The 24,786-nt window shown below is 34.8% G+C and overlaps 1 protein-coding gene across 7 annotated transcripts in view; it reads left to right on the forward strand.

The window, feature by feature from the left end:
* Nucleotides 1–24,786, forward strand: part of RFX3 (regulatory factor X3) — a 266,691-nt gene that overhangs the window by 96,662 nt on the left and 145,243 nt on the right. For all 7 annotated transcript variants that reach the window (XR_013994520.1, XM_081067309.1, XM_081067311.1 and 4 more), the window contains one exon: nt 21,526–21,650. Coding sequence is in view for 6 of the 7 variants with exons in the window: in XM_081067307.1 (XP_080923433.1) it covers nt 21,526–21,650 (125 nt within the window). In the remaining variant the exon portion in view is untranslated. Of the gene's footprint in view, nt 1–21,525; nt 21,651–24,786 lie in introns of those variants that run through there.

Genomic DNA, 24,786 nt, shown 5'->3' on the forward strand with positions numbered 1-24,786 from the left:
TGAAAATATAGAAAATTTACATATAAAGTACAAAATGCTCACATTAATTAGGCACAGGCCAACAAATGTGCCCTTCCATTTTATAAAATCTTACCTACTTTGATTAGGTGAAAATAGGCATTTGAGGAATTCAGATATTATTGCCTTATTGATGTATCTCTTTGTTTTTTTCTTTCCGTGGTTACTATGTGGTTTATAGTATGCTTCTTTAACTTATCACAGACTACCTTCCTATAACATTACTATACCACTTCATATGTAGTATAAGAAAAGCCAGTGATTCTCATCAGCAGTCAGGGCAATGGGATGGAGGACCATACTGGATCATGTTGGGTATATGTGTCAGAACTTCGAAAAATGCCTCACTTCAGATGCCCTCCTATTCTTGTTCTTTCCATAGTAACATTGACAACAAGCACCCTTTCATTTTCTGGATGAGAAAACTGAGGCTTAGGCTAAAGTGACTTTAATAAATGGCAGAATCAGGCAGAGCATAGCATGATGTAAGGAATACGGGTCTTAAAGTCCACTAGACCTAGATTCGAATTTTAGCACTATTGCTTGCTAAGTATGTGACCCTGAACAGGTTATTTAACAACTCATTTTTACGCCTAAAATATGGGTAATAAATTACCTCATTGGGTTGTTGTCCTATGTACTCATATAGTATTTTTTTGCTATCTTGGTTGTCAGAATTAAATGGAATAGTATTTACAAAGTGCCTAGTTAAATTGCGTATCACATTGTAGGACTTCAAAAATGCTTACCTTGTAAGGCTTATGGAAAGTATTGCCTGACTCCCACGTAAGTGCTTTTAGTTTACTTTCATAGTCAATTTTCTCTACAAATTTTATTCTGTCCTTTAGACCTAGAAACGTTTGTATATGTTTCAAAGAAGAAATAGTTAACATAGATGAGGTTACTATGAGTGAGTATGATAATTAAACCAAATATGTTCAGAGTTTGAGGGAGAGCGAGGCAGTGAATAAAGCTCTAGGAAGGCTAGAGGCTGGGACAGTCAGGGACATTACATCCTATCTTCTGGAACTTGCTAGAAAGAGAGAGTTTGAGAAGTCAGCACTGGATGTGGAGTGAGGGAGAACATCATCTTGGATCTCACTGTGTTGCATTTGCAAAGAGGCTGTTCTTACTTTGGGATCAGAATTTAGGTAAATGAGAACGAGGAGCTGGGACAATAGAACTGAAAGTCATTATAATATACAAGTGAATGTTGAAGAAGCAAAATATCCCAGGGACAGTGTATAGAGTGGAACACGGAAGGACCAGGATGTATTGGGGAATAGTTCTTGTTAGGGGGAGAAAAAAGAAGAGGCAGAGAGTGACATTAATGCTTTCCTCATTTTGCCGTCTTTTTCCAGCATCTAACAACAGTGGCCTGCATTCAGAGAGTGAATATTTATTGAATTTATAGTGGATGTAGGTGATGAGCATAATTTATTAGTTTTATTCATAAATAGATCAGGAAAGGTTATCGTGCCTCTTAAAATGCTATTTAATGCAATATGCTCTTTCAGTAAGACAACAAATACGCCTTTGAGTTTTCAAACTAGTATGTATAATGAATACTAAAGAAGTCTATGGTGTTTTTAAACCTCTCACTGACTTTGTGGGACCATGATTTTTACTCTTAGGAGTGCCATTCTCACAACGGTTGACAATTTCAAATGTGAAACTCAAACTTTACTTGCGTTAACTTGAAAATATGAAAAACAACAAAAAATTATAAGCAGACTGGAGTATGGCAGGAACATAGATTTTTATAGTGAGATGATAGAGTTCTTTGTGCGTCCTGGTGGTGTCTTTTGCTATTGGTGAAAATTTGGTAAAATACCTGTTTTTTTCTGGATCTCAGGATCCATTTTATAAAGTAGAGAGAAATATTTTATGAGTTTGTTGTGAGAATTAAAGTATTATGCTTAGTAGTAGGTGCTCAATAAATGGTAGCTTTTTTTTTTTTTTAAATTGGATGTAGCTGCAGAGCTGAAGATGGAAGAAAACGATCATGATTATTGGGAGAATCTTTTAGGTGCCAAACCGCTCTTACCTTTCTTCATGTCATCTAGGTAGAGGGTTTCTTCCCCCTCTATTTCTTGATTTATTTCTTAATATTCATCCACCCACACTGAGATACCATACAAAAAAGCACAGAAATTGTTTCACTTACAGCCTTACTACCAAGAGAACTTGCCAAGAGAACTGAGCTCATCTTTGCTCCAGCGATTTTAACTCTGAAGGCATTCGGTGGTGAACTGTTAGGCTACACATTCAGGAAACATTTGGTCTTGTCTTCAAAGCAAGAAGAAAGGGAAGCAGGGATGAATTCTTCAAAGAAACTGTGTCTAAGATAGTTTTAGATAACATTCTCTATTGAGGGTTATTTTTTCCCCCAAAAGTTAAATGTATACATGAATAAGAGCATAATTAAATACTGAAGGTGGACCATTTAAAAATAAAAGGAAAAGGGTCCACTCCTGAGCAACTAAAACAAATCATAAACTATAATATGATATCCCTAAAATATTCAGTTCACTCCCATGTAAAAAATAATTTGATTATATATTCTTTAGTAGGATCATAAATCTCCTAAATTATGAATTGTTAGTTATTGTTGAGTCTTCTTCATAATATTTTTAAAAATAACTTATTGGGTGAATAATTTATTTGTTAAATAAAAAGTACACTTAAAAAGTTCTTGGTATGTGTTATGTTATTCTTTAACAAAAATTTTAATAACGTTCACCTAAAAAGATGTAGATGTTTCTGTTTTAGGCAAGTACTCTTTAGGAGAAAAGGTGATAGCTGAAAAATATTTTGAGATTGCTGTAAAGTGACACATTTTGTAGAAATTTATGTATTTTATTTTTTTCTGAATGGAAGGTTTCTTTGAGTTTTTGTTTTTTTTTCTTGTTAAACAGATAAATTTTCGTGTAAATAAAACCTTTGCATTAAGAACCAACTTTAGAAGTGCCATTTTTAGATTCATCAATATAAAACATCAGATCTTATTTTTTTTAACAAATTGCCCTATTTTCTACACTTACTGATTTTTATTCAACTCACATTTAACAATAGACACAAATATTCAGCATTGGTAGTAGCTTTATTAATATTCAATTTGGAAGAAAACTGAATTTAACAGTGAAATTGTCAGCAATAATACTAAAAAAAGAGGAAGAAATTTGTAGTTTTTTTCTGGAACTACAAAGATACTCATAAAATTTCCTCTCTTTCTAAAAACAACTTTGTAATATTGACATTCTTTTATGACTTTTCCTTCAATATATTTACCTTAGGCAAAGGAAAAGACAGCAAAATGAATTAATAAATCTTTCCTTATTAAGTTGTTGGAAGCCTTTGCTTCTTTTTCCATTCTACTCTAATTATGATTTAAAAATAAAGTGGAGTTAACTTGGAGTTGTGTTAAGAGCTAAATTTCTGTAATTTATGATAACTCTGGTAAAGTGGTAAAGAGCTTCATTGTGGAGATTCAAACTGATAGCCGCTGGCCCACACCATGACTCAAGGTCATTACCTTAAAGGTCCTGTCCAATCTTAGAGTCTCTGAGACTACCTTGATCTGAACATAGCCACATGAGGGGAAGTAATACAATATGACTAGTGTTGACCTTTAGTGGTCTTACTATAAAGTGGTTCTATTGTAGTCTGGAAGGTATAACTGGAATATTCAGCACTGGTGATCTGACTTCACAGTAAGCTTTGTTTTTGTTTTTCATTCACGGTTGATATTCAGTGTTATTTTGTCTTAGTTTCAGGTATACAGCAGAGTGGTTAAACATTTATATAATTTGCAGAGTGATCCCCCTGATAAATCTATTACCTGCCTGGCAGTATACATAGTTATTACAATGTTATTGACTGTATTCCCTATGATGTACGTTATATCCATGTGACTACTTTGCAACTACCAGTTTGTATTTCTTAATCCCTTCACCTTTTTCATCCAGCTCCCCAAACCCTCTCATCTGGCAACTATCAGTTTGTTCTCTGTAGTTCCTCGTCTCTCTTTCTTTTTGTTGGTTGGTTGATTTTGTTCTTTAGATTCCACATATAAGTGAAATTATGTAATATTTGTCTTCCTCTGACTTATTTCACTTAGTGTGATACCCTGTAGATGCATCCATGTAGTGGTAAGTTGTAAGATTTCATTCTTTGTTATGGCTGAGTAATATTCCATACATCTACTACATCTTCATTATCCAATCGTTTGTTGATGGGCACTTACAGTGCTTCTGTATCTTCACTATTATAAATAATGCTGCAGTGAACATAGGGTTGCATATATTTTTTTGAATTGGTGTTTTATTTCTTTGGATAAATACCCAGAAATGGAATTGCTGGGTCATAAAGTAGTTATATTTTTAATTTATTGAGGAACCTCCGTAATGTTTTCCATAGTAGATGCATTAATTTGCAATTGTACTGACAATGCACGAGACTTCTCTTTTCTTCACATCCTCACCAACACTTGTTTTTTGTTGATTTATTGATGATAGCCATTCTGTTAATTATGAGCTGATATCTCATTGTGGTTTTAATTTGCATTTCTCTGATGATTAGCAACTATGTGTATGTTCTCTTTGGATAAATGTCTATCCGGTCCTCTGCTCATTTTTTTATTGGATTTTATTTTTCCCTGTTAAGTTGTATGAGTTCGTCATAAATTTTAGATATTAACCCCTTTTTAGATGTATTATTGGCAAATATCTTCTCCCAATCTGTAGGTTGTTGTTTTGTTTTGTTGATGGTTTCCTTTGCTATGCAAAATCTTTTTTAGTTTTCATGTATTCCCATTAGTTTATTTTTTCTTTTGTTTCCCTTGCCCAAGGAGATAGATCAGAAAAAAATATTACTAAGAAGCAGTGTCAGTGAGTTTACTGCCTATGTTTTCTTCTAGAAGTTTTATGGTTTGGGGTCTTACATTTACTTCTTTAATCCATTTTTGTTTTATTTATACGATGTAAGAAGGTGGTTGATCTAGTTTCATTTTTTTTGCATGTATCTGTCCATTTTTCCAACACCATTTATTAAATAGAGTGTCTTTACCCCATTGTATATTCTTACTTCCTTTGTTATAGATTAATTGATCATATAAGCATGGGTTTATTTCTGGACTCTCTATTCTGTTTCATTGATCTGTGTGTCTGTTTTTAGCCAGTACCATGCTGTTTTGATTACTATAACTTTGTAGGATAGTTTGATATCAGGTAGTGTGGTACCTCTAATTTTGCTCTTCTTTCTCAAGATTGCTCTGGCTATTCAGAGTCTTTTGTGGTTCCATATAAATTTAGAATTATTTGTTCTAGTTCTTTGAAAAATGTCTCTGGTGTTTTGATAGGGATTGCATTAAATCAATGGATTGCTTTGGGTAGTATGGACATTTTAACAGTGTTCTTTCTATCCATGAGCACAGTATGAATATATGCTTCCATTTATTTGTATTTTCTTCAGTTTCTTTCTTCAATATCTTACTGAGTACAATTTTCTGAGTGCAAGTCTTTTACCTCCTTGGTTAAATTTATTCCTAGGTGTTCTTTATTTTTATGCAATTGTAAGTGGGATTATTTTTTAAATTTCTCTTTCTGATAGCTCATTATTGGTGTATAAAAATGCAACCAGTTTCTGAATATTAATTTTGTATCCTGCTACTTCACTGAATTCATTTATCAGTTCTAATAGTTTTTTAGTGGAATCTTTAAGGTTCTCTCTATATAGTATCATGTCATCTACAAATACTGACAGTTTTACTTCTTCCTTTCTCATTTGGATGCCTTTTATTCTTTTTGTTTGTTTGTTTTGGTCTTACTTCTGTGGCTAGGACTTCTAATACTATGTTGAATAAAAGTGGTAAAACTGGTTATCCTTGTCTTGTTCCTGATCTTAAGGAAAATACTTTTAGCTTTTCCTTCTTAAATATGATGTTAGCTGTGGGTTTATCATATATGGCTTTTTTTTATGTTGAGCTATGTTTCCTCTACTAAACTTTGTTTTGAGACACCAAATACTTTGGTCATGTGGCTTAGATATAAGTACTGAAAAGCAGTTTAGCTGTTACTACTGATGCCTATAAAGATTGAAGTGGTGTGACTGTAAGATCAAGCCTCTGAATAATGTCAAAATAGTTAAGATGTACAAAAATAATTTCAGAGAAAAGAAATAAGCTGCATTGCTGACTCAGTGTACATATTTAGAGCAATTTGGGGGGGCCATTGTGTGGCTACTGTTTAACTATGTGCCTGGTTAGGTTTTTATACTTTAGCCTATTTTAAAAATTTCTAGTGTTGTCTTAATTGAAAAGAATGTATCATCCAGTGTTGAGTAAAGTTTTAAAGAAAGAGAATGGAATTTTCACATGTAAATAACCTTTTAGTTGAATTTAGAAAACACCATTCTTGTAAATCTGTTTTGTGTGAAAAATGACTCCATGGAACCATGAGAAATAATCAGCCCATATTTGTATATAGTTTTGAATATAATATGTAAATGTTAGCTTACTATTTTGGTACAAGAAAATCACTTATATTACCTTCATTAGAAAGTTATGTGGAAAATATGATTTTTTGAGTAGGTTTTATTGGAAGGTCTTTATTCCACCTTGCTTTAATAACCTTTACTATGGCAGAGGTACTACTTCTATGCATATTAGGTGAGCTAATAAAAACCAACCATATACATCAGATGATTGAGGATATCAAGCAATATGATTGGTTTCAGAGTTACATTTGTAGAAAACAGTTTTTAAATCTTTTTAAAAGAAAGCATGAATATAACATGTAAGAGGTAATTGCAAAACATTTTAACATGGATAAATAGCACAGGTTGTAGAAAGCTTGTAAACCTGACATCTAAAACTGATTCCCTTTTGAGTAATTCATGCTGTTTGACAGTGAAAAGTACACCTTGCAAAAGCTGTTACACAAACCATTACATTTAAAAGGTTTCCGTCTCACACCCCAAAATTACACTTACTTGCTGTAAGTGAAAATTCAAAAAAATGTTCCTGGTTTATTTTGGTGGCAATTACTGTGGTGTTGAATTTTACTCCCCCCCCAACCCCTGCTGGCAAACTAGAAATTAGTCTTTCTGGTTTCTTTATTTCAGTGTTAACACAGTTAGTTAGTTTGTTTATTATAGGTTACATACGGAGATGATGAAATAAAAATTTCTGAGCCTGAAACACTCAAATATTCTATATAATAACAAAATACTGAACCTAGAACACCAAGACGCACCGTGCATCTGAGGAAAACAATTTTACAACTTGATGTAGAATCCTCATAGAATATAAAATCCTGTGAACCATTTTAATTCATATCTCCCTGCACACCGAGAGTTTGCCTTACTTGCAATCTTGTTAAACACCCTGAAGCACAGTGCCTTATTCATAAAGAAACTTGGAAACATCTAAGAGACCCTCTTATTTTAGGATTGCATTTTCCATGTTATGAGTATTTCCTACATTGTGTAAGAAGCACTTTGAGCTTCTGGCAGGCCTTCCTACTTCTGTTTGAGTGCCTTCTTGTCTTATTTATAAACCAGAGTCTGTTAAAAAGACCTATTAACTGGGTATTCAGAGTTCTGAGGTCTAATGCAATAATGATACTAACTTAATGGCTATATTTGGTTTATTGGTGTCAGATTCCCTGTGAAATGGGAGTCTGAACTACCTTATCTGCTGGATACTTTTTAACTTTAAAATGCTGTGCTATTGGAAACTAGGCCAATTATCTGAAAACCTACTATACATGCCTCCCCACCGCAAAACAAAATTGAGTGGTCGATTTACTGAATGGATAGTTCTTCTAAAAGCAGTTAAATGAAATTTAAATTCACTGGCTGGTTGTTTTGTTAAATTTACCAAGTACTCTGATTTATCAATTTGCCTAAGAACCAGTTTTCAGAATTATCAACTGTGCCAACTATGTTTCTGTTAACTACATATAAAGTTTATCACAAACCACACTGCGTAGAACAGTTGCAAAGCTTTTGAAATTTTTGATGAGAAGTACTAATTAATTTTAATTTGGTTTTAATTTTTCCATAGCAATTTCAGTACAGACATTTTGAAATAGAAATATTTATCAGTCCAACTCAGCTGAGTGCCAAATTTGTCATTGGTATTTCATATACTGATTGCCTTTCAGTTGCTTAAAACAGAAGCAATATATTCATCTAGAACTGGTTAACCAATTTGTGAATCAGGGGAGATTTAGAGTGCATTTAATGGATGAAAAATGTGTTGAAAGAAAAAAACCTTCCTTATTATCATCTATAAACTCCATGGCATTCAAGATATGCACAGTCCTTTGATTTGGAATAAACAGATTCTCATTCTCAAAAGTCATTGGCCCAGAAAATGGCAACATTCCAGAATATAGTTATATAGTAGGCTGCAGTGCTGACTTACAGTAAAGTTTCAGGTAAATTTAAATCTTGAACTCATCAATGTAAGCATCAAAGTATCTTCATAGGCCCTTTAAAACTGTTTCATTCAATACAAATCATGTCAACAATATAAATGGTTAAAAGAAAAGAGTTTTCAGTGAACTGGTCCATTGGTCAAATTAGCCATATGGCAAAATGATTCTTAGCAAGTTGCTTTTAGCAAAGTAGATCTAGTGTTATCAGACCCTCATGCCAGGAGTGGGGGACAATGAAGCTGTCATGGGAGAGTTCCACAGTCTTTGGAATTAGAGTGTTTTTCCTTAGCCACACCTTATAGCCACAGTTGGAGCCGTGTGGACGGACTTCTGCCTCTGTGTGTGTGTTTCTGTGTGTGTGTGTGTGTGTGTGAGAGAGAGAGAGAGAGAGAGAGAGAGAGAGAGAGAGAGAGAGAGAGAGAGAGTCAGACAGACAGACAGATAGACAAGACAGACAGACAGGAGGGGGGGGCTACAACACAGACTTTCTGAGATACTGAAAAAAATACAACAAAAGGTCAGGGTGAAAATTGAGGAATATTTACTTTACTCTTCTTATCACTGTAGCAAAATATGTCCCACGTGAATATTTGACTGAAGTAACATGGTGAATAGATCAAGGTATATGATGAATTACTTGGCATGTATCAAGGAAAGATGACCCTGTGCTCAATCAAGAATAACTGTGGTAATTGGACTAGAGGACTATTTCGAGCATTTCTGTGGGGCTTAGTTTCCCTGAAAACCCTCTTTGGTTTGTAACTTTCCTTAAAGATCTGCTTCTCGATTAGTGCCTTTCATTGCAGTGCCATTAGTAGTAGGTTTAAAGACGTTTCTCTTGGAGTTGCTGAAGACAATCTGTGACTGTATGTAAAGGCCCAGAAGCAACAATGTCTGGTGCTTGGGCCAGAGACATCGAAACCAACCTTTCAGTGAATTGACTAGTTGAGACTGTCCCTTCTTTTTGGCATGTGAGGAATTTCAGCCAGTCATTTCTGTTCTGTTAGAAGTGGAATTGATGGTGAGCACTTAAGAGCTCACTCTGAGATTTTAGAAAGAAAAGATACTGTACTTTTTAAACATTTTCTGAGCCCTGATTCAAATTCCAACAAACCTATCTGTGTTGAAGCCTCAGCAAAGGTGGTATAGAACCCACATGACTCAGAATTTGTATTAATCTTTTTTGAGATCTACAGAATAGAATAGGCAGCAATCGAGCCAGGTACTCTGCATTGCTGTAAATGAAATGAAGATGTTTTTAAAGGATAACATGTGGAAAATTAGTACCTGGGTTAAAAATTACAGCATGTCTAATTCCTATAATGTCGAGGATTAAACATGTAGAAAAGACTGCTGTTTTAGACAGGACTGCACCATGGTTGGTGTGTAAAACATTTAAATTGTCATATTATAAGGCTAATACGACATAAAAAAGAAAGGAAAAAAAAACAATTTTTTGCTCTTGAAACCTAATAGATTACGGTATAGTATATTCAAGTCCTCACTCTGACCATTTCTAGCTATGTGACCTTGGAGTGCATACCGTTGTTTAAGCTTTGGGCCTAAGTATTCTCATCCATCAAAATGGGGTAAGAATAGTACCTACCTCACAGGATTTCTGGACAGACGAAATAATACATGTAAAATCCTTACATACATGTGATAACTAAATTGTAACTAGAGGCTTCTTGAAATACCTTTTTTTTATATGTGAAAAGTTTCGATGATTTTTAAGAGAACCTAGAAGAATATCAGTTGAATGTGGCCAAGTTCACATAAATTTCAAGTAGTTAATTAATGATGAGATTAGGACAATTACTATTATGCTAATTGTGTATTCTTAGATTTCAGCTATGCAAGTTCAAGATCTCGGAGTGCTTCTGTCTCATAAAAACAAAGGCAGCATATCAGGCCACTTTTTCTAAGATGACATGACTAGAGCATTGGATCTGAATCCATGATTTAGTGAATCAGGTGTACTTACTAAAGCACAGTAAGTGATGTGTCAGCAGTTCAGAGCAAGAGCTGATGAATTAATGTCCTCATTTGAATTTATTTCATCTTTATTTATAATTTCTTTATAAAAAATTATACACAAAATCTGTTGAGGCGTACAAATCTTGGAATATGGGAGGTGTAAAATTCTGCCATAATGGGAATTGAAAGTGAAATCATTTTAGAAATTTAAGAGAAAATATTCATAATGAACAACTTGATTGGAAATGGCTCTAATAAAAATTGTATTAATGCAGAATTTTAAAGTGTTAAATGCTTCTGATACAGCATACTCTAAATGGTAATGTTTCGGCAGGGTCTTAAACTCATTTCCTCTGTAGATTCATTTCTTCATTCACCAAATTAAAGATCCTGTGTGTTAACCACTGTTGCATATTTGTAGGTGAAAAAGATAAGAATAGTCCAGGTACTCATGGTGTTTATAATCTGGTTGAAGAGAAAGTTACACTACAATATTATAACTGCTGTGCACTGAATAAAGGTAAGATGCTATAGGAACACCCCGAAGGAGACCAGCCGAGACTTGTTAAGAGGGGGAAAAGCGGTGGTGGTTTCGGAGAATGAGAAAGTGGCATTTATCCTGAGATCTGAAACATGAAGTGAAGATGAGAGGAGATAGGAAGGAAAAACTGTTTCAATCAGAGGGAACTTCTTATTGGAGAACGGAGAGTAGTTCCATATGGCTGGATTATATATACCCTTTGGAAGATGGTAGGCAGGAGCTATACTCTGAAGAGCCTTATAAGCTCTGTTAAGGGATTTGCAGTTTATACGGAGGGCACTGGGACCTATTGTAGAGCATGATCTGATCTCTAATAAGCTGGAGAGAGGAAGACAAGTGAATAGACATCCTAGACATATTAGGAAGCAGAATCATTGGATTCAGTGATTAATTCGATTTGGGAGATGAGAGGGAAGAGTTTGGTGATAAAAAAGTGATTGCAATGGGGCAGTCACTATTAATGTATTTACAGAAATAAAGGAAGAGTTCTCTCCCCTGTTTTAGCACCCTGGGAAAACCATAAAAATGGAAGAGAAGGAGGGGCGGGAAATAAAATTCATTATGTAAAATATGAGTGTGAACACATATAAACCAGTACAGAATGACAATTGCTTTTAATCATAAAGAACTTATAGTTGATTTTAAGCATATTAAAACCCCAGTTAGGATATTTACCAGAAATTTGTGAGATATCCTAAAATAACCCATGCTAGAAGGAATTATTAATTTTGGAGCCAAGAAAATGCTCCAGAGTGATTTGGAAGGACAGCTATACATGGAATGCATTACCAATTCCCATAAAATAAGCTCCAAAGGAACAGTTTCTTTAATTCAGTGTAATTGACTTATTTAAAATATTACTGATTTTTTGAGAAAATTCGTGTTTCTGTTAAGTTTGTGAGTGTACAGAGCTGGCTAGAATCTTCAGCCTGTTTTAGTTTTCACCCTTTGTCCAAGTCCTTATTCCAAGTTTGTGCGTATACATTTTATAACTAATGTCAATGTAAAAATTCCATTTGATTAATAGCATTATGTTTTACAGCAAGTGTTTCTAGAATTTTTGTGTGTATGTATATATATAGATTTTTTTTCAAGTTTATGCACACCCACATTCACTGCATTTGCTAAATAATGGCAGTAATGAGAATCCAGTTCTTTAAGATACTGTACATTTAAAGTGGGCTACATGGTTTCTATTATTAGCAATGTTATTGTACAGTATTATTTTCCCCTTTTGATGTGTTGATCTCTTTACACCTGTCATTAGAATAGTTAGGAACTGCACAAGGCTCTGTTCTCCACTTTTATAAAAAGAAAAAGAAATTGAGAGGTAGAGAAAAAGAAAAAAAAATTGTGTGGGCAAGAGAATCCAAGAAGACAGTTGTTATTGGAGCTTTTGTGGTGTTAAGAAAATTAAGAATTCCTGTTCTTGCCTTTACTCCCTGTAAAATCCAAAAGAAATCTTCCTGGGTTGGGGCAACACTATCTGCTTTTTTGCTTTTGTGTTTTTTTAAGTAATGCTGCCTTTTATGCTAACCTTTGCCCTCTCTTTGCTCTCATCCCATATAAACTAGGACTATGGGAGGCCTAGTTGGCAAGCATATTCTTGTTTATCAACTGAAAACATAAGGTAAGGAGGATACTTCCGTGTGTGTGGATGAAACCACACTAGTGAGTATATGGGGAAAAGAAAGAAAATGTAAGTGTGCAAAGTTTAGAGTATGTAGGAAAAATAAACAGATGACTCCAGGGCTAGTTTAAAAAGATAATACTTGTTTGCTTTGGTACTAAACACCAAGGTTCCCCACTTATATCCTCTCCGTGATTTCAGGTCTTTGGAAGAGGCACCACTGACCTTACCAGTTTGTATTAGAAGGGAGCAGAATTAAAATTCATGTCTTGACTCTGGATAGGAACATAGGGAGTGGCCATTGTCATAGGAATGGATCATATTTAACATTTAGGAATGTGTATTACGATAGATTTTCTTCTTTCAGCAGAAATTGACAGTGGTCATAGAATTAGCAATGAACCTGTAGATATAATCTCCAGATACATCTTTGAAAAAGCTTATTCCATTAGACATACTGGAAGGGTTGTTTTGTAGAGCCCCTTGAGAGTTCTGAGCCACTTAGGAGACAGACCTCTTGCCCAGCAATTGAGAAGAGCAAAATCTACCTTTACAGATGTCTTTGGGAGGACAAGGGCTGCTTTAGGTTACAGAATCTAAGACTGACTTTTTGGAATGGTTCTACATTAGGGTGGGTCTCTGAAGCCCTTGTTGCTTTGACCACCAAGTCCAAGATTAGCTTGAGACCACCCAACGTTTATGGTCATTGGTTTGGGAAAGCCCATATTTCAGGAGCCCTTAGGAGTTCTGTCGATGTTATTGTATATCCTCAAAATTTTTTCCAAAGGATGCAATTATAGATCTGTGAATATGATTTTACTGTGGGCTATATATTATTCAGCAACCTGATTTTTATGCTTACAATATTATGACTATCTTTCTAGGTTGACTTTTTTAGATCTGTATAGTATTCCATTACAGGGATATAGAATAGAACAATTTATTAGTTCCCCAATTATGAATATTTTGATTACTTATTATTGGCTATCATAAGCAATACCTGAGTGAACATTTTTGTATTTGTGTATAACATTATATATACATACACACTCACTTTACTGGGCCCTTGTTTGATTGTTTTTATAGGGCAAATTTAAATTTGAAAGTAAATGTCTTTCTGTATTTCCTCATTCATATATAAAATATTTTGTGAACACAAGGTTAGTACAGGTCTCTTTGAACCCATGATATGCTTTCCATATCATTAAAACTTACAGATTTGATGACTTCATAAAAGAGAATATTGATCACATGCTATAGTACATATTTGCTAGCCATGTGATATTTGTGTCTATTTGTTCAAATTTAGAATTCTTTCTTAGTGCCCAAAGTCTCCATAGACTACTTTATCTCTTTTAAAGTTCGTTTAACTAAAATAGCCTCACTGCTACTGCTGTCTGTGCAGGTGACTAGGGTCCAATGATAGGGCGCCATTATTGGACTTAGACCTACACTTGAATCCTGGCATTATCTCTGAACAATTCTGTAACCCTGGGCAAGTGACTTAATCTCTAAGCCTTACTTACTATAAAATGGGAATATGTATGTCATGGGTGAAATTAGGGTTAAATGTACACAAAGCATCTGTCACATAGTAAGTGCTCAGCAGATGCTAACTATTCTTATTAATATGTCTAATAATGAAGATGATGATAGGTTTATGGTCAAATGCCCGATGTTCATCATCTTCGATTCTGTAATAAGTGCTATTATCATTAAATGCCCTATCCAATAGTTTCTAGTCACTCTCAGGAGTGATTTGAGCTATAGGGAGAAATATGTATAGCTTTGTCTCATAGATTTCGCTAAGAGCCTCTCTGTACGTTACATCATTTTGTTCTCAGACCCTCCTTCCAGTAGGAAAGAGTGTAGGATACTTACAAGTTTTTGTTTCTTGGTTTTCTTTTACTTTTATTTCAGCTATTACCTGAGCACTGCCATTTTTCAGCATATGTCGTCTAGTTAAGACTGATTTGCCTATTAATTCATCAATATGAGTGAGAGAAAATGCTGGGATGGTACCAGCTGTAAACTGGACAAGCACTTGCTTCTCTTTTCCCCAAAATTACCTCTGTGCCTGAGGACTGCTTCTGTTGATAACTGGAAGTAAATAACAAATAAATAATTCTTACATCATTTCAGCAGTTTGGCTTCAGTAATATGTTAGTAGATTGTTTTATTTTTAAGTGATTAGTCCATTAAGATAAGATATATTAAAATAATTTAATTTGATTTGTCTTTTCCAAAGAGACAGTTTTTTATGATATATTCTGAGTCAAGGGAAGAATTCGTTGAGAAAACCTTTGTTTGAAAAGTGAAAAAAGTTACCCAGACAACCTGTGTATGTTACCACTGTGCTGATTAATCATCGACAACATTCATCACTGTCATCAGTTATCACAGGAAGATGACTGCTGAATAGTCTACACTATTATCATTCCATCATTTTTCTACCAATCAATTTAGTACAAAAGATTAACTTTACAGTTATGAGGATTACAACATCAAACCTAAATAAAGAGGCAGAGCTTTAATAATATAGATAATCATGAATTTTCTCATCCCTTCAGCTACTTGATTTATTGATTTGATAAAGCCCCGTGTTTTACATTGAATACGTTCTTCACTGAGATATGTTTTAAATAAAGTCTGACTACAGTTTATAGCTTAACTGCTTTCTTTCATTTGTATGAGGTGAAGTGGGGGGAGAAAAACAAGTCATAGTGTTGTACATTTGTAGGCAAATTTATCAGCTCAATATATTTTTGTCAAAGTTTCAAAAAATTAAATTTATCACATGATTATTTAACCATGTATATGAAATTTCTAAAATGCCTCATTGTACATTTTATTGACTTCTTTGAAAGTTTCTTAATATTCTTAGTTTTTTAAAAGAATTGGAATAATCTTAATATTTTTCATCATCTACTCCAGAATAGTCAGAAGTGTATACCTTTGATACTAATTTTATGTTCAGGAAAGTATATATATATTAGCAACTTTTTCCCCCCCAATATGTATGGTTCATTTTTGTTGTTCAATTTTAATGTGGATTTTAATTGCTATGGGCAATATGTATGTTAATACTTACTTTTCTAAAACTTATTCAAGAATGCTGATTCTTAATCAGAGTATTAGTAATAAAAATTTTATACTGCAAAACTTCAATTATGATTTGTGTGAAAGCACATTAAAGTTTAAAACTGTATTTCAAAAATAGTAATTTTAAATCATGACAGCTTTTTTCTGTAAGTAGCATTCCTATCTATACTCTTATGTTGAAACAGGTTCCTAAGTAAATAATTTATTACTGAATGTAACAGTTTATATTTGATTCATTTTTACTGTACCTATTAAGACTATCATCATAATTTTGGTTAATTTGTTTCAAGTAGGAATTGGAATTTGCATTTTTATTTTTCTATACTAAGCAAAAAGGAAGGAAATAACTGTAGCACTTGAAAATTAAATTACAAGTCTTTATTTTCTATAGTGAATTAAAACCTGTTACATTCCTCAGTGCAAAAAAAAAAAATGCATAAATACTGTCAATGTAGTAGAACCAAACTTTGCAGACTTTGCTTTTTTGGAGAGCAAATTATTTCAGGATGAAAAACCCCAACAAACATTAGGTGGATACTACCTATTTTTAAGTTAGCCCAGTTATATAGCTCTGTTTGATAAGTAATTGATTAGGTCAGACTATTAAACCATTTAATCTGGCGTGTGCATTGTGTGTGATAAAGGGAATCCAACTGTGAATTTGAGTGTATTAAATAATCTTCAGGAAGTTTTACAAAGAATATTTGAATGTCTTGAAACATGCAATAACGTATGTTTGTTCCAAACACGTTTGCTTTGCTAGGTTTTGCCCATCAGGTTGAAGAAATGCTAATCTTGCCGCATTCAGCAGCTCGGTTTTTTTCAATATTCTTTTCCTTCTCCTAGGGGTTAATTAGCCTTCTTTCAAAATGTGGCCTATTTAGCTGTAGATTCGCATGATTCAGCCAGAGCTGGCTGTACAAAGCAGAACCGTTAACAGGCGGGTGTGTCCAACTGCTTAATTAGCCAGAATAAAAAGGTCCTTTGTCAAACAAGCATCTGTTGCTCTTGACACACCTGACAGCCACATTAGGCAAGGATGACTAGACTGAAATTGTGCATGTCTCTCCTGCAAGAATATACCGCTCATTTACATATGGGCTACATCATGGACAAACTGCAGGGGTTTATTTAGCTTATCAAAATGGATTGATGTGACTGCATTTGTGGCTGATAAACAAATATCACTTGAAAGGAAGTTGTGAAGGAACTAAACTAACCAAATGACTCCATACATAAACAAAGCACCAGAAACCGCTGCTAGATGAATGGAACACCTCAAATATACACACAAACCTTTATGCTGGGTCTAAAACAAAACCTACAAGTAAAGCATGCGAAGACACGACCTTCATATGATGCTCCTTGCTCTGTAGAAATGTTGGAAAGCTACCAGAATACTCTGAATATGTCAGTGGGCTTAAATGATCTGTTTAGCAAAATTTGGCAGGAGGGTTATGTTCCTCAAACATGCTTTAACATTCTAATTGATCTGCTGTTAAAACTGGTCTTCAGAATTAATCAAGCACTTTACATGCCTCTGGAAAAATACTTGTTAGTTGGGGTTTTATGATGGCCTCAGTAGAAAGAAGGAGAACATGTCCTAATTTCGATGTCAGAGAGAGAGAGAGAGGCTATGGCTGTCCATTGTTATTGAAAGCATAGATCAAATATGATGAATTGAAAATCCAGAAGACTGTTGTTCATATCAACAATCTCTAGGTTTTCACTTGGAACCCTTATCATCATGATACTGCAAAGTAAATATACGTAGCGATGACATCATGGGCTTTCGGGTCCTACAAACCTAGGTTTGAATTCAGGCACCTCCCTTACTAGATGTGTGGCTTTTGTTACGGAGAAAGAATAACACTTCCATTATAGGGGTCTTTTGAGGATTAAATAATATGTATTTCAAGTACCTAGCTTATTGTGGCACCTGGAAAAGACTTGTTAAATAAGATAACTAATTATGGTTATGACTTTTTGAGCCAATCTCTGGAAGGGATGTGATTGAGATCCTGTGAGGGCATGAGGCCTTGGGAAAGAGAACCTCTTCCTTAAAGTTGAGTAAGACAATGAAATCAGAGGAGAATGAAGTTGTGTCTATTAAGGGAAAATGGAGACAAAACTGAGACTAAGTTCTTACCAAGGGGCATGACCCTCCATTCCAGGAGCCAAGGAGATTGGATGGTGAACTGTAACTTGGGAGTAAACAGATGTCCTGGAACAATTATTGGTTGTCCTGGCTTGGGTTTTGTGTGTCAGTTTTGATGTGGTAGGTACACAGAGCAAGAGGTTGGATGGAAAGTTCTCCATGACTCTCTAACTTTAAGTTACATAAGCCATTCCCCACCCTATTCTGTAAAGGTTGCTCCTGTTGAATAGTTGGGATGCTTTTCCTTCTTTCTCATTCTGTAAGTTCACCAGTTTGCTTTTCTTTACTCGTTTTACTTCTATCTGTACAATGTCTGTTATGAAACTCAAGACTTCCAACTTGGTCTAGTAATTTAATGCATGAGCTTTAGTCTTACGTTCAAACCCTCCTTTCCTACTTCCAGCTGTTTAACTTTAGTTAAATGACTTCGTATCTCTGCGGCCTCAGTTGACTCATCCATAAAATGAAGAAATGAAGTTAAACATTTCTGTTTAGTTAAAGTAGTCAAAGCTTGGGTATTTATCCTCTGTCTGAAAGAAGTAATCTAGTATAAATCTTATCAATATTGTCTTAAACACAAAAAGTAATTTTCTATTTTCAATATGGATTTGTAGAACTAAGTTTCTGGTTACCCCAAAAGGTGTCTTGAATTCCAATGCCTTTAGGAGCTGAGCAAGTAAATGAGTTGCACCATTAAATAGTTTGCCTATAAAACAACATGGGGTCACTTTTTCTACATTTTCAGGTTTTTCAAGAGAATCTGGAAATTTGGTTTTTAACCCAAAGTTTTCTGACTTTTAAATGTTGGCAATTAAGAATTTTAATTAGTAGTCACTCTGAGTCTGTCTGTGCAGTCCATAGGATGCCAGTTTCTGAATCTGTGCCTTTTATCTTCTGATAAACTCTATCTGGTGGTTTATTTGGAATATTTAGGGATTGCTTTAAAAGTACATTTAGTTTATTTATTTATTTATTTATTTATTTATTTATTTATTTTTTATTGGGGTGACAATTGTTAGTGAAATTGCATAGTGGGAATGCAGACTGGTGCAGCCTTTATGGAAGGCAGTGTGGAGGTTCCTCAAAAAATTACGAATAGAATTACCATATGACCCAGTACATTTAGTTTTTAAAGATACCGCCATTCTTTATATTCTTAATGTTTGGTCTACAACAGTGGATTTCAAAGTATGGATGATACACCAAAAATGAGTGTGTAGACTAGTCTGCAATACAATGTATGTGCACGTGAGAAAGCCTCGATAAAGCTCCCAGCCAGCATTGGGAGAAATAGGCGGGAGTTTTAGTGTGAGTGACATCACTAAAAAACTCATCCACCTTTGATAGAGCAGCTGAAACAAGAAGCCATAATTGGCCACCCTGACTTCCTCATTTGTAGACTGCATTGACAAGGCCAGCACTTCCTTGCAGTTGGGAACAGGGCCTAAGGAAACCTCAGTGAAGATGATATTTAACATCTAGTTCATTCCTCATTCCCTACAGAAAGGCATCACCTCACTCTCACTAATAGCTCCTCTGCTGTAGCACAAAAGGCATCGATAGCCCATAAATATGTAATGGATCAAAGGTTGCTGGCTTTTGCTTTTTTGGGGGGAGGGGGGTATTTTTGTCCCTCTATGATAGAATAAAGAGGAAGAGGCACAGATTGGATTCCTAATGTTTATATCCCTTCCCCAAATTTCGGGAGCCATGGTCTTTCAATAATCTTAATTAGGCAAGAGTTTTATGTAGTGAATACACTTCTCAAACATTTTAAGGTATGTCTATAGTCTTAATGATAGTACAAAGGGGGCTGAGTGATTCTTGTGTGTGTGTGTGTGTGTGTGAGTGTGTGTATGTAAATCAATGCTACTTTTTTTTTTTTTTTAATGAGCCACCGTTTGGGAGATTTCACATAATAATCTGAATTTTCATCTTTTGGAAAACTGGAAGAATTGGCAGCTACAGCTCAGCCTTCCCACAAATTCACAATTTCCTGGAACTGAACATTTGCTGACCCAAATAAATGGGATGGTAGCCCCAGTTTCCGTCACATTCTTTCGATTTAAGCCCCTAGACACCTTCACTCTGTGTATCTGAGTTTCCTCATCTATAAATGGAGATTATAATCATACCACCACATTGTATTGTTACATGGATTAACTTATTTATGAATTAACATAACGTGTTTAGAAGAGTCCTTTGCATATGTTAAAGAATCAATGTTAGTTGTTAACTGCTATATCTTTGGTATGTGCTAACGTTTGTTGTGCTACTTTAGAGTTTTGACTAACAGAAGAATAAGAATGATCACCTAAAACGATGCCAGCCTAAAGGTCTAGAAAGAAAAATAAGCATAGATTCCAAGTGAAGAGGCCTACTCCCAGGTTTACTCCTGTCACCTTGAGCGAGTCTGTTAACCTCTCTGGGAGTTAGTTTCCTCATTTATAAAACAAGAAGAGTAGATTAGATGCCTTCAGAGGTCCATTTCTAAAATTGAATGAGATAATAGAAAAGGTTTAGGGAACAATTGGAAGAGGTCATAGTGTAACAAGAGATGCTGAGAGGGGTTAATTTTCTACTTGAAAGAACTGAATACGCTTTCAGAATTTTTCTAAGGAAAATTAATGTTCACTATACTGTTCACAGATTTTAACCATAATGCAGTGTTTTTCTTAGGTTACCAATTAAATATTGTTTTTCTCCCCAGTAAAGAAAATTAGAATTTTGGTGTCTGCTCAATAGCATAAAGAAAATAATAATAAATTATTATTATTCTATTGATTATATAAATAGTAAAAGTGAATGTCAAGGCCAGGAGGTCTGAGAAACCATATTTGTTAGAATACATGCTGCAAAATTTAATCCTGTGTTGGTAGGTCTGGCACGTGAGAACCGAAAAATAATGCCGTTTTCAATTGTGAATGACAAAAGATAACATTTCATGTCTTTGTTTATAAATCTCATTTATGTAATAGTGGTCCAACCCATCTTTCAAAATAGTAACCATTATTGATATTTGGCTCTCTTTATGTCAGAGTGTAATTGAACTTTGATTTTAGTACCGTACCATACCACAGAATGAGAAAATTAGTGAGCTTGATCCTTTGGGTAAATTTAGAGTGTATCGATTGGTTTTTGTATATATATTATTTTTTTTAGGTCAGTGAATAGTAAATTTGAAAGTTGGAAAGGACCTTAGAAAGGATTCATTCTAAATTGTATACCTCTGGTGACATCCTGATAGTCTATCAAAGTGTCTATAAAGTACAGTTTATGACGTTTTTATCCAGTTAAGATTTGTGTTCTGATAATTGATCACCTTGACATAATTTGGGGCTATGGTTTATAATGTTGAAACAATTTATAACAGATGAGACCTAAGGAAGGTAAATTTCAATGAAGTTCAACCTTTATAGCCTCAAGATAATAAGTACTAATGGGATTTTAAAAACGTGGACTAGTAATTTTCTGTATTTCTTTAAAAAGTGGTCAAATATAAACATGCATGGAATAGTATGACAGTGTGTTGGGGCAGGGGGTCTTCAGAGATTTGAAAGTCTCAGTAGTCTCAGTATAGGATGTTAAAAACAAATGGGATATAGTTCGTCGTGCAAGGGGACATTTTAACCTTAATTTCTGTTGTAATGTATTTCAGAGACCATCATGCAGACATCAGAGACCGGGTCGGACACAGGTTCGACAGTGACTTTACAGACATCTGTGGCTAGTCAAGCAGCAGTGCCTACACAGGTGGTACAACAAGTACCAGTACAGCAACAGGTAAGGAGTGCCTGTTCTTAGAGAAGATGCTGTGCCTTCCACTGTGCTGAGTCTTCAACGTAGCTGTGTCCAAAGGTGATTTGGATTATACTTTCTGGCACAAGGGGCGCTCAGACAGGCCTCGTTCAGTTCTTAGGTTAAGCCAACAAATGTTTCTTGAGCATTGCCTAGAGGTGCTAGGTTCTTTCTGTGCTAGACTGTAGGAATACAAAGATAAATAATCAAACTGATCCCTCCTCTGAGAGAGCTTCTTAACTCTCAGAGGGAGGATTTGTTCCTGAGTTGACCACTCTAAGTAGGTTTACTCCTTCTCTTCTCTCCTCCCTGTTCTTTGTCACAGCTTCCTATTTCTTTCACATTGAAATGTAAGCAATTATATTTTTATATAATTGGATCTCAGTAGTACTTAATAAAGGAAAGGATGAAGGTAACTTACAAGCAGAGATTTTGCTTTTGTGATGTTTTAGAAAGTGTGTGGACATTATGGTGACTGATAAATACTGTTTAATGAAAATTATTTTAAAGGTCTGGAGATCCGATTCATCCCATTTAAAAAATTGAGAATGAATTCCTCATCACATATTTACTACAGGGTTTATTCATTCTCGACACTTGGCTTGTTTTGGGAAGATACTGACAAAATAATGCTATTTATGCCAGCTAATAGTTTTGCATGTTGATTGTGAACACATTGGCCTGTCATTTCTTCTAAAGAGTAGCGAGAAAATAAGTGAGAAAGATCATGTCGTAAAGCGTTCCCTTGAGACTTGAGATTTGCTTGTAATTTCTTAGTATCCAAGAGAATCTTTAGCAAATTTTGCTCTTACAATTATGAATAAGTAGGCAGAGGGGGTATCTTCTCCTGAATGATAGAAAGACTCAAGGTTATAGTCTTTCAGGAGGTGGAAGTGGGCGAGGCAGGGAGAGTGCTAGAATCAGGAAGGGTCGTTGACTCTCACAGTAAATAAAGACATATGAAGTCATTTAAGAAAAAATCTTAGGGGACTCTCCTCTTCCTGGTCTCTAACACACACAGACACACACACACACACACACACACACACACACACACACACACACACATCCTTTCCATCCCTTAATGTTTCTCATATGTTAGGTTGAACTATATGCAGGTTTTGAACTACAAAAACAATTTCATGTTTCAACCTCATTGTTACGTTTTAATTTTTTGTAGATCTTTACTCAGTGCTTACATTCCCATGATATATGTATAAATGCTACTCTAATCTACTCTAATCTAGCCATGTAGTGAGCTGTGATTGTCTTCCTTTTCTATAAAACTTATGTACTTTCCCTGGATTTAATGACCATATGTTTTTGTAAAGAAGGCTCTCAGGTCATTCTAACCTGCTCCAGTCTGGATTGATTTCCTTTTGTTCTGCTCCCATCCTGGGATCTCCTTTTGCCATCATCCTGAGGTTTTCGTTTTTTATGTTGGCTTTTCTGTTTCCTGAATCAATGTGTTAAATGTTCTGGATTTGCCTTGAGTACAACTTCCAGTAACTTCTTAAGAAATGATAAATGTTTGAGCTCTTATGTGTCTGAGAAGGAATGTATTTATCATCACAGTTGTACTGTATAGTTGGACGGATACAGAGTTTTGGGTTGGAAATAATTTTCGTTAGAAATTTGAAAGATTGCTCCATTGTCTTCTGGTTTACAGGATTGCTATGGAAAAGTCAAACACCATTCTGATTTCTGATCCTTTATATGTGTCCGATATGATTTTTTTTTTCTCTGAAAGTTTATAGAGTGTTTGAAATCCCAGTTTCTTGAAATTCATGTTGTATCTTGATGTGGACCTATTTTCATACATTGTGCTGGAACCTTGGTGTGTTCCTTTTCAATCTGGACATTCATGTTCTCCAGTTCTGGGAAATTTTATTCAAATTTTTCATTTATTATTACCTCGTCTCTTCTTTCTCTCTTTTTCTCTTTTATTGTTTTTCACTTTTTGGACTCTGTTCTGTTTTCAGTATCACCCTCCAGCCTATCTATTAATTTTCTAATCTTAGTTGTAATTTTCAACTCTCTCTAAATATATTAATTTTCTCTCTCTCTAAATATATTAATTTTTTAAGTTATTGAAAATTTTTTCTCTTTATACAATCTGTTTCTTTCAAGCTACTTTCTTTTTTTCTCTTTTAGAATCTTTTTTCAGATGTCTGGGGATCTTTGGGTGCTTATTCAAAATTGTGAGGATAAAATGCTGGTTTGCATGCATGAGTAGGTCTTGTTGACTTCAGTATGAGGTCATATTCTGGGCTTTTTAAATGGGGACCCTCTGTTTTTTGCTGTCTTTGTTTTTCCTCTTGGACTAGTCATGTTTTCAAAGAAGACTCTCTAGCGACCTGACTAGCTGATTGTTTGACTCCACCTGGCAGCTGAGTAGGGGAAGAGAGTTGGGTATTTCTCGCATTAATTTACTTAATCCTTCTCTTTTTCACATGGTATCACTTGTGTTTGGTCTTCCTCAGTGCATACATTAAATAAAAGCCTCCAAACTTTCACCAAAGTTATGGAGAGCCAATGACTCCCTGCATAGAGTTGGTAGAGGCGATCTGCTCAGTTCTTAAATAGAATCACTTTTTATAGTAGATACGTATATTAAAAACCCAAAATTAAACTACCAGAAGTGGAAAATCAGTATCACCAGATGTAAATAGAAGATTACACACACACACACACACACACACACACACACACACACACACACACTTTATCCATATCCTTATAAAAATATTCTCATGTACATATGGACCACGTTTTGGAAAACATTGTACTGTGCCATATGGATCATTCCCAAAAAGCGTATTTTTCAGTTCCTCAAGTTATCTCTTTCCTCTTGGACATTCAAGGAAGATGGTACTTTATGTCCCCTTTACACCAAGCATAGAAGGTGCAAACTCTCATTTTCTGCTTCCCAACAAAACGTTTTATTTCACATAGTGATTTAATGTGATATTTGTCTGGAGTTGCCTGTTATGTTGTCCTTCCAGGCTCATTCGGAAGGATTTTTTTTCCTGTCTTTTTTTTTCTCATTAGAACAGTGTTCCGTTTGAAGCTCCCTGGTGCATTCTAATGCTGTCCCTGTGGATGTAAATTGTCTAACTGA

The sequence above is a fragment of the Rhinolophus hipposideros genome, assembly GCF_964194185.1.
Source record: "Rhinolophus hipposideros genome assembly, chromosome: 11".
Lineage (NCBI taxonomy): Eukaryota > Metazoa > Chordata > Mammalia > Chiroptera > Rhinolophidae > Rhinolophus > Rhinolophus hipposideros.